This window comes from Panthera tigris, chromosome D2, assembly GCF_018350195.1.
Source record: "Panthera tigris isolate Pti1 chromosome D2, P.tigris_Pti1_mat1.1, whole genome shotgun sequence".
In the NCBI taxonomy this organism is placed as follows: Eukaryota; Metazoa; Chordata; class Mammalia; order Carnivora; family Felidae; genus Panthera; species Panthera tigris.
This window is the reverse complement of record NC_056670.1, coordinates 15,856,883-15,872,266: the sequence shown is the minus strand read 5'-3', so window position 1 is coordinate 15,872,266 and position 15,384 is coordinate 15,856,883. Positions and strand designations below refer to the sequence as shown.

Genomic DNA, 15,384 nt, shown 5'->3' with positions numbered 1-15,384 from the left:
CATTTTGGCCATGTTCTTTGGCATGGCCCTTTGGAGGCAGACTGGAGGGATGATTCCACAGGGACACTTTAGGAAGGTGGGGCTGCTCTCCATTCAGCTAGGTTTCGGTCAGATTCCTTTGTTTTCTCTAAGCAAGGTCAACTTTTCTGTCTGCTTCTTGCCCGCGTCCCCCACTGGTCATGATGCTCTCATGACCTTGCCAACGACCACCTGCCGTTAAGCTTTTATCAGAAAGGCCGGGCATATTTTTGGAAAACTCTCTGATGAACATGGAGTTCCTCCTGTCTTCTGAAGTTTAGGGCTTATCCCTAAATTAAACCTTTCCCTCTTGTCTCCAACCCATCAGCAGTTCTGTGGGCTCTTTCACGTGTGGCCCCCTACTTGTCTCTGCCTTTCCTGCCTCCCTGTAGCCTACACTGCCCCACCTCTCACCTGGACTGGTCTCGCTTTTCTACTCTTTCTCTTGGAAATGGCTGGCCAGCTACAGCGGTGGGTGGCCTGAAAGCTTCGTGGCATGGATTTTCCAGCTTTCAAGGGTAATCAGAATTTAAAAATATACGAGAGAGACAGGACTCCCAAACCCTAAAATATTTATTACGTGCCCTACACGAAAGTCTGCGGATGCCTGTCCTAGGTGATCCATTCTCCTTTGGAAGTGTGAATAGTCTTTTAAAATACAGGGGCGCCTGGGTGGCTCAGCTGGTTGACCGTCCGACCCTATTTTGGCTCCGGTCATGATCTCACGGTTCCGGGATCAAGTCCCGCGCCGGGCTCTGCACTGACAACGTGGGGCCTACTTGGGATTCTCCCTCCCTCTCTCTGCCCCTCACGATAAATAAACTTAAATAGAATGCAGGTATTATTTTGCCCCCCCTCTGCTTCGACAGCCTCCTTTTTGACTCAGAACAAAATCCAGACTCTACCGTGGCCTATGGTTCAACACCAAACTCCTGGCTGGGGTAAGTCATCCAACCTGAGCCTCAGTTTAACCGCGCTGGAAAATGGGAATCCCGCTGACAAAAAGTGCAGAGAAGGGTGTGTAGAACGCAGCCGCAGCTGTTAAGACTAGTTACTCTTTAAATGAGCATGGGATTCAAGAAGAAGATGAAGCCGGATTCGACAGAGATGAAAATGGCAGTGACGCCAGCACAAATTCGCACACACTCAAATTCTTGACACACAGACGATAAAAACCCGCATTCACCTGACGCCATTGCTTAGGTGGGCTCTTTCGAACATTTATTAAAAAAGCAAAATGTATGTTCATCTCAAATAGAACAGTTAAAAATGGTAAAGCGATACAAACACCTTGTTACTAGCAGCCTCCAGTTGTTAGAATTTCCCGCCCTGCTCTTCAGTCCGTGCCGGGCAAGCCCCTCTTTCCAGAGCCTGCGGCTGCCTACGCCTCCCTCATCATAGTGCAGGTCAAACCCAAGTTTATAAAATTAACAATTTAAGGTTAAATAAGCTTAAATAAGGGCGTTAAATACAAGACACTTCATCAAAGCTTCTGTACAAAGAGAAACAAATTTGGCATTGTACACATGTGATTCTGCGGGCTCCCCGCGGACGGGAGGTTCTAGAACGTAAGCAGGCGTACTCTTCTTCAGCAGAGCAGTAACTAAACACAGTGAACTAAGAGTTGAAGGGACCGCTCACTGAGCCATACACAAGGCATGTGTAGCTTTTTGTGGGTTTTTGTGTGTGTGTGTGGTTTTTCTTAAATCAGAACACTGTTAATATTCAGGCACCGTTTGCTCCTGCAAATAAATAAGTCTCTAAATCGACTGCATACAAACTAGTGTTAAAGACGTCAGTGCTTTTTAAATTTCCCCCACGCGGCTTCTCCCTACTATTTACTATGCCTCTTTCTTATTGCTATGATAATGTGGCTGAGAAATAAAACTACTGTACATCCAAAAAAATAGAGCACCTTTAACATTAAAGTATACGTCTGATTATTTGTCTCCGGGTTTATTTTACAATACTAAAGCCCAAACTGCGGTCGATCTGCTTTGGACATCTCCACCAGGTCACCTGATCCAGAGCAGGTCGAGCCCCCCTTCTCCTCCCTGTTGAGGTACGGCCCGCGCCACAGCACCCGCGCCGTGGAGCCCGACGGCAAAGAGGTCCGGGACCGACGCCAGCGGCTACATTCATCTCGACACCGGGGGGGTTACATTCATCTTCACGCGGCCTCGCTCTCCTCTCTGCTGTCACGCGAGGCGGCTTCGGCTTCCAGGGACGAGTCGCCCCCCCGCCCGGCGGGGTGGATGGTGCCGGGCGGGGTGGAACAGCAAAAACAAAAAAAAAAACACCAAAAAAACCCAAAACACATCTACGGTTGGCTGCAAGCACGCTGAAAGACCACGCGTTGGCGAGTTCCCGGGGCTTCGAGGCGTTTCCCGGGGGCGCCCCCCACCCCCTCCACCCCCGGCGGGCTAGGGCCGCGTTAAGACTTCTTGTCGATGGTGTTGAAGAACCACTCTGTGAATTTCCGCAGCTGCGCGGTGGCCGTCTGGGACTCCTCCTGCAGCCTCAGGTTGTCTCGGCGCAGGTGCTGCACTTCTGCTTGCAGGACCGCCTTGTCCTGCTTCTCCTGCGAAGAGGGCACAGGGGCGGGATCACGCATGCGCCCGAGGAACCCTGCTTCCTGAGCTGCGCTGCATGAACGCTGCCCTCCCCCCCGCACCCCCCCCCCCCAACCTCCAAGCCCAGCGCTGACGTCGCCGTTGGGCCTCTATCTCCAGTTCCTCTCATCACTGATAGAAGATTCTAGAATGTGGTTGGCGTTTCTTCTCTCCCCTGCCACTTGTCATGTATGTTGATGATTCTAAATCCAAGTCTCTCCCTTACTTCCTCTCTGTGATCTGGAAACCCACCCTTCCTCAACCCCCGCTCCCATGGCCACACCCTGTACCTTGCTGTTACCCATAAATCACACAGCTTCCTAGATGTTTCGTCCTCCCACGTCCTGACCACCACCTCTTGTCCGTCTGGAATAATCTCTCTAGATTATTATAATCTCTCTTACCTTATTCTCACTGTCCCCTGCAGTGATAGTATGTCTCCTTACCCAGCTTACACTCTAGGTCCCTCAGATTAATCCCATACTATACACACCCCAGGGGCTCTGTCTCTCTCCTGGTCCTGACTTCCTGTCGAAACTCTCAAAACTGGTTACGTTCCACTCTCCAACTGTCCTACACCTGCAGCTGGAGGTAGGGTGACGTCCCGGCTTGCTTGGGACATTTCTGGTTCTAACTCTGAAAGTTCTGTGCCCCAAAACCTCTCCACCCCAGGCAAACTGGACAGCTGGTCATCCAAGCTGGAAAGAAGCACCCAACTCGGCCAACAAATACTGCATAAGCGTTAATTAAGGCTGCGAATTCAAATGTATCTTCAGCCTTGTTTGGCAATCCTATCATATGTGAATTTACTGACCATTCTAGGCCTTACCCTCTGCCCTTACACCTCTCCTACTCCTTCCCACCACTAATCACTCTCAGCTCGTGACTGGAAAAAGAGAAACCATTAGAGGGCAACTCTTACGTGTGTGTGAATGTATGTTTGCACGTGTGTGAGTGCACACTCGCACGCACTCTGCTCTGGTCGCTCTGTGTGAACCGTCCCGACCCCGAATCAAGACCAGCCTCAGCTTTGTGCACAAGATCAGGGCATGACCCTCCCGTGTTTCTGCATACTGTGACTTCCTTCCCAACTAGATCCCTCCATCAACACGGACACCAGCTGTAATCTCTCCCTTCTTCAACGAACAAAATGGTAACGAAACCCTTCCCGTGACACCCCTCCCAGCCCCACCTTCACCCCTCTGCTTCCGCACCCTGTTCCATTTCCGCGGACAGCACGATGGTTACCTAGCCCGGTGCTGACGACACAAGAGTTCAGCAGACGTTTGACGGGAATGTGAAATTAGTTAACTTCTTTTGAGGCCTGACCATGCACATGTTGACGTGTAGGGCAGAAGTTTTGAGGTTCATGTAGCTGACTCGGGGGGAATATAACAGCTTGGGGGAGAACAGGCTTTCCAGGAGCAACTGACTCCTTTTAGGTCAGCCCATAAATAGTTGGTACAAATGATAACTCACTGAACTACAAAATACTAGGCTCTGAAGACTGGGCATCCAGAGGGCTCCCCCTCATTTGGTCCCCTTCATTGCAATTCTTGCCTCCTCTTACAGTGATATACATGAGCTGGAGGCCAGAAAACAGAATTAGACCTCAGGAGTCTCTGTTTTCTACTGTTTTCTACTTTGACTGGGGCAGTTATCTTTCCCGAGGCTCTCCATTTTTATTTCTACTGGCTAGAAGGGGTTGATTATGCAAGACGAGAGTTTTGATTATGGATTCCGATGGATCCCTTTACCTTCCGAAGGTCAGTCTGCAGTTGTCGAAGGATCAATTCCAGCTGATTGACTTTACCGGTCAGTGTTGATGGAGACCGCTCCCTAGGGAAGAAGGATAGAACCAGAAAGACTCAAGGGCACTGAAGTTAAGATGTTGCATTCAGTGTTCTTGTTGGTAAAGTTTTCACTCAAAAAATCATTTCATGTGCTTAGAGCCCAACGAGGAAATACATAAAATTATGTCACATTTGGAAAGTGAACATATCGCTGCTTTGGTGGAAAATTCCTTCTGGGTCTCTGTTGATTTTAAAAAGGGATTCAGAATCTCTGTGGGCATAGATGTTAGTTAAAAAAAAAATGAAGTCAAAAGATAAATTATCTAAATCAGTTTAGCCAACTGAGACTAGGTAGACCAGAATGAAGTCCTGGGAACCAAATACAGATTCGATTTCTCCAATTGGTTTTTCTCTGTCAAGAAAATATCATGAACCAAGATGAATGGGCGAGTTAACGGTAACACAAGTTCGTGTGAAAGTTGGAATTAGGTAAAGAATATATATATTCTGTGGGTGATAAACTTGTCAAGAATATAGGGAAAGAGATGGTTCAGTCACGTCAGTGGAAGAAGGCACGAGGCCAGGTCAAGGACCAGGGTTCTGGGGGGGGAAACGTGCCCTTGGCAGGTCCCCCATGTACAGCCCGGCAGAGGGAGACTGGTCAGAAAGGTAGGAGCCGCCCACAGGGCAGAGCAGTTAATGCGACCAAGAGCCAGCCACCCAGCAGCGGAGGGAGCCCAGTCAGCCCTACTCAGTCCCGTATCTGGATCCTGAAGGACCAGGGGAACACAGAGCAGAAATGGTCTCCTGGGGTTTTGCTGAACCCCTGATGCTCGTGGGCCTGGGGAGCAGAGGGGGAGGGTCCACAGGGGCTCACATACCCAGTTGCATCCATGAAATCTTTGCTGCTGCCTGGGTCTACACATAAAGCCGGTTCCTGTGCGCCTTCCAGGTCCTGCCCGTGTTGCATATCTGTCAGGGTGCAGAAGGATGCCACTCTCTGGTCTGAGAAGGAGACACACGTACACACACACACACACACACACACACACAAGTTTAGTATAGCTGCAAGGCGATGTTTCTTTGTGGACATGAATTTAGTCACTAACCTACCTACCCCACCCCCCCTGCCCCCCAATCAGTTACTGCCCTGTTTCAAAAAACAAAAAAACAAAGAAAAACAAACTCAGGCAAGCTGCTGACCATCAGAAAGCATCAGGATCGGCTGTCCTTGGGGGCTGTATGGCATGTGCACATCACAGCCACGGGGACAATTAGCAGATCCTCGATTTGCTAGAGCCAATTTGCTTTCCTCCTTCCACATTCCAAGAAATGCCAAAGCTGCCAGCTGTCCGCATGGAATAACGGCGTCCTCGTCGCGTGATGACCTGGCTGATTAACAGAACCCAGGAGATGGACCTCTCCTCAAGCTGTCGCCCCGACCAGGGGAGCATGAGACACAGCAGCAGCCAGGACCCACGTCCCCTGGGCGTGCCAACCCTCCGAGCTCAGATAACCATGCAGACGTGCAGACACGTGAAAAATAAAGAGACGGTTACAAAACATCAAGAGCCCGCGGAGAGCCCCGGACAATCACCTAGATAGGACGTGTGGTGACAGAGCAGCCCAAGTTCTTCGTCTGAGTCAAGACCTGAAATAAGATTTAGAATTTCCTATGAACAGTGGTATCTCTAGGCGCCTGACTAGAAGCCCGCATATGACTCAAATACAGCCTGTGCGTGCGTGTATGCGTGCGTACTTATGCCGAACGGGGAGTTGTGCCCTTGACTGCCAACAATATGCGATGCCAAACAACGTGGTTCAGCATTTCGCGTGCGAAGGTCCTGGCTGGACGCACGCTGTCGTGTACAGTGACGAGAAGCGGGGTGCCTCACACGTGCAAATCTAACAGTAAGAAGCTGTGACCATTTGGGGTTTGCTTAAATGACCCACTCTGCAAACGTAAAATAGTGGCGGTGAGGGAGATTAACTGCCTCATCTTTCTAGAAACCATCAGGGGAAGACGCGAGGGGCACAGGGTTTCCAGCGGCCGAAACAAAGGTCAGCGTGACCACTCTGCCTTTTCTCGGCATGGGGCCATTTCTATTCTTGGCACCCCTAACCTCACATGCGATCTTTCCAGAGCTAGGCGGGAAAGGGGACGTCCTATTCTTTGGAAGGGGCACCAGAACTAGCCCGGCTCTGGGGGCTAAACGCTGACCCAAGAGCATCGGTCCAGAAATGCTGAATGCCACGCAGAAAACAGTCCCACATTTGAACAAGGTGGAGGTGAGAAGCAGGAATCTATCTAATTATTCACTTCCTGCATTCCCCGGTGTCTCTTTTCTCGGTGCCTGAGCCCACATATGCATCTACAGTTGGAATCCGAGGGATACAGCAGGTGTATTAGTGCTGTGGTGTCTTTTTCATATGCTTTGATTAATGGCTGAGAAACTGCATTCGGGTCCGTGTCAGGGGTGCTCTGTTCTTAATTTATCCCACCCTGTCTCCCTCCAGCTGCCGGACGAGTCTCCTAATGAGGCTACCTGCCTGTCTGGTTTATGGAGGGTCCTGCACTTCCTGTTAATTAGAAAGGATGGTGGAGGCTGCCAGGGCAGGAAGGAAAGCGAGCTGGATCGCCACGGGCACTGTGCTGGAAGCACCCACCAGGGGCCCGGGCCTCCTGGAAGTGGTGCCGAGGACACAGAGTTCTCTGGCCACGCGTCCCGCTCTCCCACGTCGGATTTCCCAACGCCTGCGGTAGGTACGCAGGTGTCCTTCGACAAACGTTTCTGTAAAGCTTTCAGATTGTCCTCCACGCTTCAGATCTACAAGACGAATCTTCTGTAACTAGGAGTTCCTGGGAGACCGTCGTGTTCCTAGTTTGGTACTGACTGGTAGGGTTTATGCACGTGATGAAATAATGTGTAATTTAATTAAGACTAAGCACAATCTGGGTATTGCCTACTTCTGCACGTGGCAGGGTGCAGGCAGCAGAGGTGGGGGCAGGAATGATGGGGCGTACTGGCCGGGGGTGAGCAGCTCCAGGGGTGGGGTGGGGAGGGTCCGGGCTGCCACGATGTTCAAGATAACCCTCTGTTCTGTGACGATACCAAATAAGGGTATACCTCACACTTTAAAAAAAAAAAAAAAAAATCAAGGGCAGATATATTTTGATTCTCCAGTACAATTACTGACAAAAAAGGGATGTCAAAACAGATAAAGGATTTATTTCTATTACTCTTTAGAAGAGTTCCACGGACTCATCCACATTTTATACAATCCAGTGATAATTCGGTCAGTTTCCATCTTTCTTAATATATTTGAGTCACTCCGAAGTATCTGGATGAAAATGTCTTAGCTTGCTTCCTCTATTTTTACCTTAATTGATAAAATACCCACATATTTGACAGAGACAGGACTTGCTGCTGGCAGTCATTCAAACATTCCTTGGGGAGAAATAAGGTCCTACTGGTCAGGAGGCAAGAAGCCAAAAAGGGAGTTTTGCCAGTAATGTAGTTTCACAAAGAGGATTTCATTGTGGATCTGAAAAGCTGGTACGTTGAAATCCAAACAGAATGCTGCTTGATTAAGTCCAGACACTGAACTAACTCTGTAAAATACTTAACCATAGTGACAGTTTCCAGTGGAAGCTTTATTCTCCCACAGCTTCTTTCTGTGATGATGAATATTCAGTAACCAAGTAATTACTGACATTGAACCAAATGGCACAGACCAGACCGTAAGAAGACAGGCGCGAGAGCATGAACTTCATGTAAATGGTTAGCACAGCAGATACAGTCAGCTCAACCTACATACACAGCCTGTTTCTCCTTTTCCTTCCTGTTCGCTGTGCAAGAACATCTGGCTAAGGGGGGTTGGGGGACACTGGGCACGGCTTCCACATGGAACAGTCCATCCCTTTAAATCATCTTTGAAAAGCCTTATTAAAGTGTAGTTTCTTGTTAGTGCACTTGGCACGAAAAAAAGAGGATGAACAAACAGTCAGCAAGATATCCCACATCCATCTAGAGCTGAGATGGCAAAACAGTTGCCCGTGAATAACTCCCGTGACCCAGACAGGCTGCCTGCAGCAGCACCGAGGGAACGGCAAGGCCAAGCCCGCATCAGGGAGGGAGGGAGTGATCTGATCCGCTGATCGATTAGTCATGTCTGCTGAGGGCATGAACTAGCAGAAGGGTATACACATGAGACACAGAGCACACAGGACATGCAAGTATGAGGCTCAGTTCGCCTAAACCTGTTTCCACAAACAATGCTCTTCTAACACGTCTCTGCGGTAGCTACGAATTACAGAAAAGCTGGGGGTCTGTAGCTATATGCAGGAAATTAAAGGTACTGTCCTCGTAGAAGCTGACTTAACCAGCAACCAGGAAAAGAAAAAAAAAAAAGTTACACTGCACTTTTAATAAATACTCTGGTCTAGGCCTTTTGCAGCCTGTTCATGAATGCTGAAAGATCACGGTCTGGAGTCTACCTTTGAGTAATGAACAAAGCAAAGTGTGGGAATTCTTCTCCGTTTCAGATACAACTATTATTACTGGCCTGAAACAGTTCCTTACTTTCTAGATCACTTAAGTCTATTTACTAATATTACGTTAACTTTACGTTTTTCATCCAAGTAGTAGTCCTGTTTCTTTTCCATTTTTTTAAACCAATTATGTTACCTCGGGAGTTAGGCGGTATGCCACATTTTGTTTATGCCTGTGCCCCCCTCTTTCTCATAGTGTTCAACTATCAGTAACTTAAGCTATTTTATCAAGTTTTAAGCCGCAGCATCAGAACTGAAACAGTTCTCATTATAAAAATGTGTTCTTATTCTCTTTAAAAACCAAGGGCATATGGAACATAATATACTAAAAACATAAACTTGTATTTTTTGGGGAAATACATTCACGTGGAATATTTCATTCTGATAGCGGGGCCTGATAAATGAGCTGTGTCCCGCATACAGACACTCACACGCACACAACCATGGGCCCATGGAAAGGAAGATGGGCCCATGGAAAGGAACAGCAAAAGGCTGGCATCCAGAGGGGAGTAAAGTCTGGCCTGTTGATGGCGTGTGACTCTGAAATCCAGAGTCTCCTGTCATTCGTTGGTAATTTCACCTTTTAAAGCCTGTTTTCATTTAAAACGTTATCCATTCAACAAATGCTCAAGAAGACACAAACTGACGACTCCTGCTATTTTGGTAAATGAGATCTATTTTAAATTCTAGCACTCTTGAAGAGACTCCCCTTCTGCTGCGTCCCTGCTGGACCCACCGCCACCTCTTCTGGGTTTGCTCACTTGCCCACACGTGGGGGGGGGGGGTGAGATCTAGTCTCTATTACTTCGCGCACCCACGCCTCACATTATTCCAGCTAATGAAGGAATGATGCCCACAACGGCAGTAAGTGACGATCTTACCGTATCACCTAGAGCAGAAATTTCACTTACGAATTCTGACGTGCAAAACATATGTCGCACCCCCATCCCCGACAAACCCAAGGGCAACACACACACTCCAACAAACTTGCACTGTGACTGCGCCCGTTTTTGGAACTTGACCGTGGCAGGAGGGCTGAATGGGGGGCACGGGCTCACTGCACCTGACCTCACAGGCCTATGAAGGAGATGCCAAATTCTCTGACAGTTGGTCTTACGGGTAGAGTTTGGTGATCTATTTCTAGTAAGCGAGTTCTCAGCAATTAGATTTCTGGTCAAACGGTGGGTCCATTTTTTGGCACAAGCTACATTCTGTCCTATTGTCTGCACACGAAGGCGGATCGTTTTATAATCTTTGTCATGATGGCGGCTTTGAGTATTCTTCCTCGCTTCCTGGATCGGTGGCCTCAGTTTTCATCTTCCAAAGGTATGAGCTGGTAGCTCATTATCAGTTTACATTTACATGTGTGGCTGAACATTTTTCAAATACTGATTATTTATTTTGTAATTCCACTTTGGTGGACTGTGCGTCCATAGGCCTTGACCGTTTGTTTATCAGGGATTTGGTGTTTTTTGCTGGCTAGGCCCCTCCATGCACTTGGGATAGTCTGGTTTTACCCATCACGTTTACTACAAATCCCCCCTCCCCCATATTCCCCTGTTTATCTGAATGTTCTCTTTCAAGTTCATAAAAATCTTAATGTTTCAACTCTTTTACCTGGCCATATTATATTTTGTATATTCTCTCATTATCAGTAATTAAAGCATATGCTTGTTTCTAAAGTGGTAATCTTTACTGTTTCTAGAATTGGCTCTTCTAAATCCTGAACCCAAGTAGTATATATAAATTCCCTTCCCATTTAACTCTAAATTATATTCAGAGTTTTGGTCTGAGCTCTTCCTCTGTCTCCAAAAGGCCTTATTTCTATTTTTTTTTTAAATCACTACTATGCTAATTATTATTGATTTACAGCAGACTTTTTTTGTGTGTGGAATATTTTTCATCTATTTCCAACTGGGCGCAATTAAGCTCTTTAAGATAACCTTTAAATACCTGAACTGAAATTGTACTAAATCCACAAATTAACTGAGGAAACTAATTGATTCATCATCCTTACCGTAAGTTTCCTATCCATTCTTATCCTTACATACAGTAGGACTTTTCGGTTATTGAAGTGTCCTTTGCTTTCTTGGATTATAACTCTAATGATGGCTTAATTTCCAAAGAATGTAGAATTTGATCTTACAGATATATCGAAAGTGCCCTTTGTTACTGTTCCGGTGCAAGAGTGTCTGGTCCAGCTACAGACACATGAGTGAAGTCACCTTTAATGCTCCGGTTCTGATCAAGCTCCAGCTGAAGACGGCTGCATGAGCTGAAACCACAGGGAGAAGAACCACTGGCTGAACTAACTAGAAGTCACTGGACATAATAAACCATTACGTCCAGCCATAAATTTGGGGGTGATATTTATGCAGAAATAGATCACTGAAAAAATTAACAACGCTTTGAAACAAGGTTTATAAAATATGACATATATTTTAAAATATGTTACCTGGTCACTTTGTTTTATAATCTTGGATAATTTCATTTTTAAAATTTGATTTATATATATTTTTTAGCTAAAGTAGAATTAACATACAGTGTTAGATTAGTTTCAGGTATACAATATAATGGTTCAACAATTCTTTCCATTTCTCAGAGCTCATCACGATAACTGTGCTCTTAATCAGAATAATTTATATTTCATATTTTTTTAGATATAGAAGCATATGTAAATATATGTTTCCACCTCCAAAATTTATTCCTTTTTCTTTGCATTGCTCATATAAATGTCAAGTACTTTGCTCCCTAATTAAAGGACACAGTCTCAAAGCATGATCTGGTTTAGTTTCTGGACTGAAGGTACCTGCTTTTTATAAACAGTCCTCCATTAAGTATCATGTCACTCTTTGGAATAAAGGAGATATTCTTTGTTAGGTTTTAAAGGTAGCTCTCAAATCTTAATTTTTATTAGAAATAGGTCTTAATTCTATTAAATAAGCTCTTTTGGGGAAATTGGTATGATAACTTGTAATTATTTCAGCCACTATAACTTTTTATAATTAAAAGTTTGTCTTTTATTAAACCAGCTCAGCTCTTGCCAATAACAATGAATAATCTCTTCAATCTCCTACTGAGTTTCATCTAAGCTTGACATCACTATTAACGACTGAGATTGTCTTTTGATTTTCTTTTCTTGCGTGTTATCAGGAAAGAATCCTATTATGCAATTATTAGGCTGCTTCTGAATTTCAAGGAAAATTTATACAGGGATATCATTATTCCTTGAAGCTTTGAAAACAATTAACTCTAAACGTATTAGTTTCAGGTGACATTTGGGATTTGATATTCTTAGATAACTTTTCAGTGCCCTCTATATTTGGGCCTTTTATGGTTTCTTAGGCTCCCTCCCCCGTTTTCTTGCAAGAAATACCCAATTATCTTATTTATCAAATTTCTTCCTATATAACCCTGACATTCATTAATAATTTTTCTATTTCTCTTATGTATTGGTGAATACTAATTTCTCTTCCCAGTTCTAGAAAGTACAGAGTTCATATGTACTTTCCATTTTTTGATCAAATTTATGTTGCTTTATCAATATTCGAAGAAAATTAATCACTGACTTTACTTATAAATTGCACTGAAAATTCATTTGCCAGTTTACCAAAAAATCTATTTGATTTCTTTCTTTGTTTGCTTTCACAGCTTTTGTAGAATCTTTTTGTTTTTCATTTTTTTATTTTTTATTTTATTTTTTTTAACGTTTATTTATTTTTGAGACAGAGACAGAGCATGAACGGGGGAGGGGCAGAGAGAGGGAGACACAGAATCTGAAACAGGCTCCAGGCTCTGAGCTGTCAGCACAGAGCTTGACTCGGGGCTCGAACTCACAGACTGTAAGATCATGACCTGAGCCGAAGTCGGACGCTTAACCGACTGAGCCACCCAGGCGCCCCTGTAGAATCTTTTTGAAGCACAGTTAAGTTGGTTAATTTTCATGTGTTCCCCCCCTCCCATTTAAACAAATGTTTCTGAAAACAGTGCATTTTTGTTTAAGGACTGTTCTCTGGCTGCAGTCCAAAGATTTTAATAGGTAGTATCTTTGTATCATCACTCACTAAAAAAAGGAAAAAAATGGCCTCATATTCCTGAATTCTTCCTAGAATAATTATTATGAATTACATCAAGAGTCTAACAAATGCTTAGAATTTTTTGTTTGTGTTTTGCTTCTCAGTTTTCTTATTTAATTCTATTTTCATTACCTTGTGGTCAGAAAGGTGGTATGGAAACGCTCCTCATCGTTGGAGACGCCCCACTCATAGTCACAGGGTATACGTTATGTTCTCTGTACGAACAGAGTGTCAATATGTTTCGGCAACGATGATCGGGACAGATATTTTGGTGCCTCTGCTCTACTGTTGCATGACATAGTAAAAGATCTAAGTTCTTACACTCCTGTGTCCAGTGTCAAGTTTAGCTGGTCAGCAAAGTCCAACACATCACACGGCAAGTTTGGAAGATAAAACAGGTAGATCGCTGGGAGAGAGGCGTCTCTGCTTGCACGAATCACATGGGTGGATTCTATGAGGGTCATGGTATTAAGTAGGCAGACGCATTCCATTTTTTTTTTTAAAGCCCGTTTTGAGACGTGTTGACTGCTCACGTCCATGGACGGGCACAGCATTATTCCAGAGCATTCTGAGCTCAGTAAGGAATGTTGAACTGCCTTTATTAGTTTGTAGCAATTAAACAGATGCATAGGGGATTTTCTGGACTATCTTTATCATGTGTAGTCTAGCTCAGAAAGGGCTCTGGGAACTGGTATGAGAAAGATCAAGTAACAGGCAGGGCAAGTGGGTTATCTCGGTGAAGACATTTCTCTTTAAAGGGCTGAGGTGATGGATGACACCCACTCGCCACCATGCCAGCGTTGTCGGAGTGACACTGACACGAGACGATCTGATTAGCAAATGTCTGGAGCTGCAAATTCCCAGCTGACTTCTCCTAAGCTGCCTGTGGTCTCAAGGCGGCGTGCTGTGGTCCGCTGCCCTACAGAGTAGCACCGAGAATTCCTCTAATTTTGATTTGTAAGCTTTTGGAAACTTCGGAAAGGTCAGACGACCGAAGTCCGCTCCCCTGGCAGGCAGAACCCCACACTCGTCCTGTTTGGCTCTGATGCCAATGCACGTGAGGTGTTGGCTCTCTGGGGTTTCCACGTCATGCTTTTTCTCTTTTGTCTGTGGGCACCAACTCCCACCTAGACCCTAACTTCGGCTCACAACCACTCTCTGATGGACAGACCTGAACTGCCGAAGTGGGGGGTTTAAGACTGTCAGAAGCCTTATGCGTTCATTTTCTGGTCAAGAAGACTGAATGCAGCCCCATGCAAATAATCAGGTACTTCTGAGGATTACTGCCGAACATTCGGTGTCGGCCCATAGTGTGGTATTGTGGTAGTTAAGGGACTTGTCCAAAGGCCCACAGCCCAGCAGCTGAGCTGTGACTGTGACCAGAGTCCCTGGGTGGACACCTTCGTCACTGCTGCACGTGCCATTTTGGTTTCTGCACTTCCCGCTCTTAGCCCCTCTCCTTCAAAGATCTGTTTCACAGCAGTGCTTTCATTCTTGAGGAGGTGGAAGGGAACCAAGCAAAGATACAAACGGGGGGTGGCGAGTAGATACACAGATAGGCTGATAAATATTTTACATCTCAAAAATGAGCATAAAATGCAAAAGGGTCTTCAGAGGTCAAAAACGATGCCACGAGTAGGTATACAGCTCAAGTATCCTGTGCGTTGGGTACCTATCTTCCGGTACTAGCTTTTCTCATTCAGTTATCTCGCCGTGTGCTTGATAAATAAAGATAAGATACATAAAACAAGCAGCCTTCCCTTGAGAAACTCATCACCTAGTAAGAAGATACAGACAAGTGAATAAAGCAGAATTCAGCGCGGTAAGTACCGTGCAAATATTTACGCAGCCGAGAATAACGCAGCGGACAGAATAGATGTTCTCATATTCTCCCGGGGGCAGTAAGACAGCACAGCGTGCAAAGAACGGGCCAGAGAAAATGCTGTTACCTGCTGCCTGGGCTGCTCTGGACAGCGCTCCTGCCCCTTGGGGCTAGGTCGCATCTAGGTCAGCGTTGGAAGCACAGGAAGTAACTGGGCCGAGGGCCTGGGGTTCTATAACCAACTTCGGGTAATGTCAGGGAACGAAGGCTGCATCGCGGAGCAGACGGGCACTCTGAGGTTTCCGCACGGAATTGAGTACTTTGCAAGGCAGTGAACCCAAGACCCTCACTCCTATTAAGGGAGCAGGAAGAGCCTGTTCAATTTGCAGAAACTTCCTAACAGAGTTTCTCTCTGCTTATCTACTGGAGCTAAACGCCCCTGGTGTCTGAATTAGCCTCCACGAAGCCTTCCCCTTCCCCGTCGCCGCTGGAACTTAGGACCAGAGACACC

The 15,384-nt window shown here is 45.9% G+C and overlaps 1 protein-coding gene across 5 annotated transcripts in view; it reads right to left on the bottom strand.

Annotated features, from left to right (window-relative positions):
• Positions 1-1,217: 1,217 nt before the first annotated feature.
• Positions 1,218-15,384, bottom strand: part of SIPA1L2 (signal induced proliferation associated 1 like 2) — a 222,220-nt gene continuing 208,053 nt past the window's right edge. For 2 of the 5 annotated variants that reach the window (XM_042959847.1, XM_042959848.1), the window contains exons 20-23: positions 6,021-6,074; positions 5,305-5,428; positions 4,388-4,469; positions 1,218-2,599 (exon numbers count right to left, since the gene is read on the bottom strand). In XM_042959847.1, the coding sequence (XP_042815781.1) occupies positions 2,453-2,599; positions 4,388-4,469; positions 5,305-5,428; positions 6,021-6,074 (407 nt within the window). In that variant the 3' untranslated portion in view covers positions 1,218-2,452. Of the gene's footprint in view, positions 2,600-4,387; positions 4,470-5,304; positions 5,429-5,576; positions 5,816-6,020; positions 6,075-15,384 lie in introns of those variants that run through there. The other 3 variants (XM_042959849.1, XM_042959851.1, XM_042959850.1) reach the window with 2 other exon arrangements.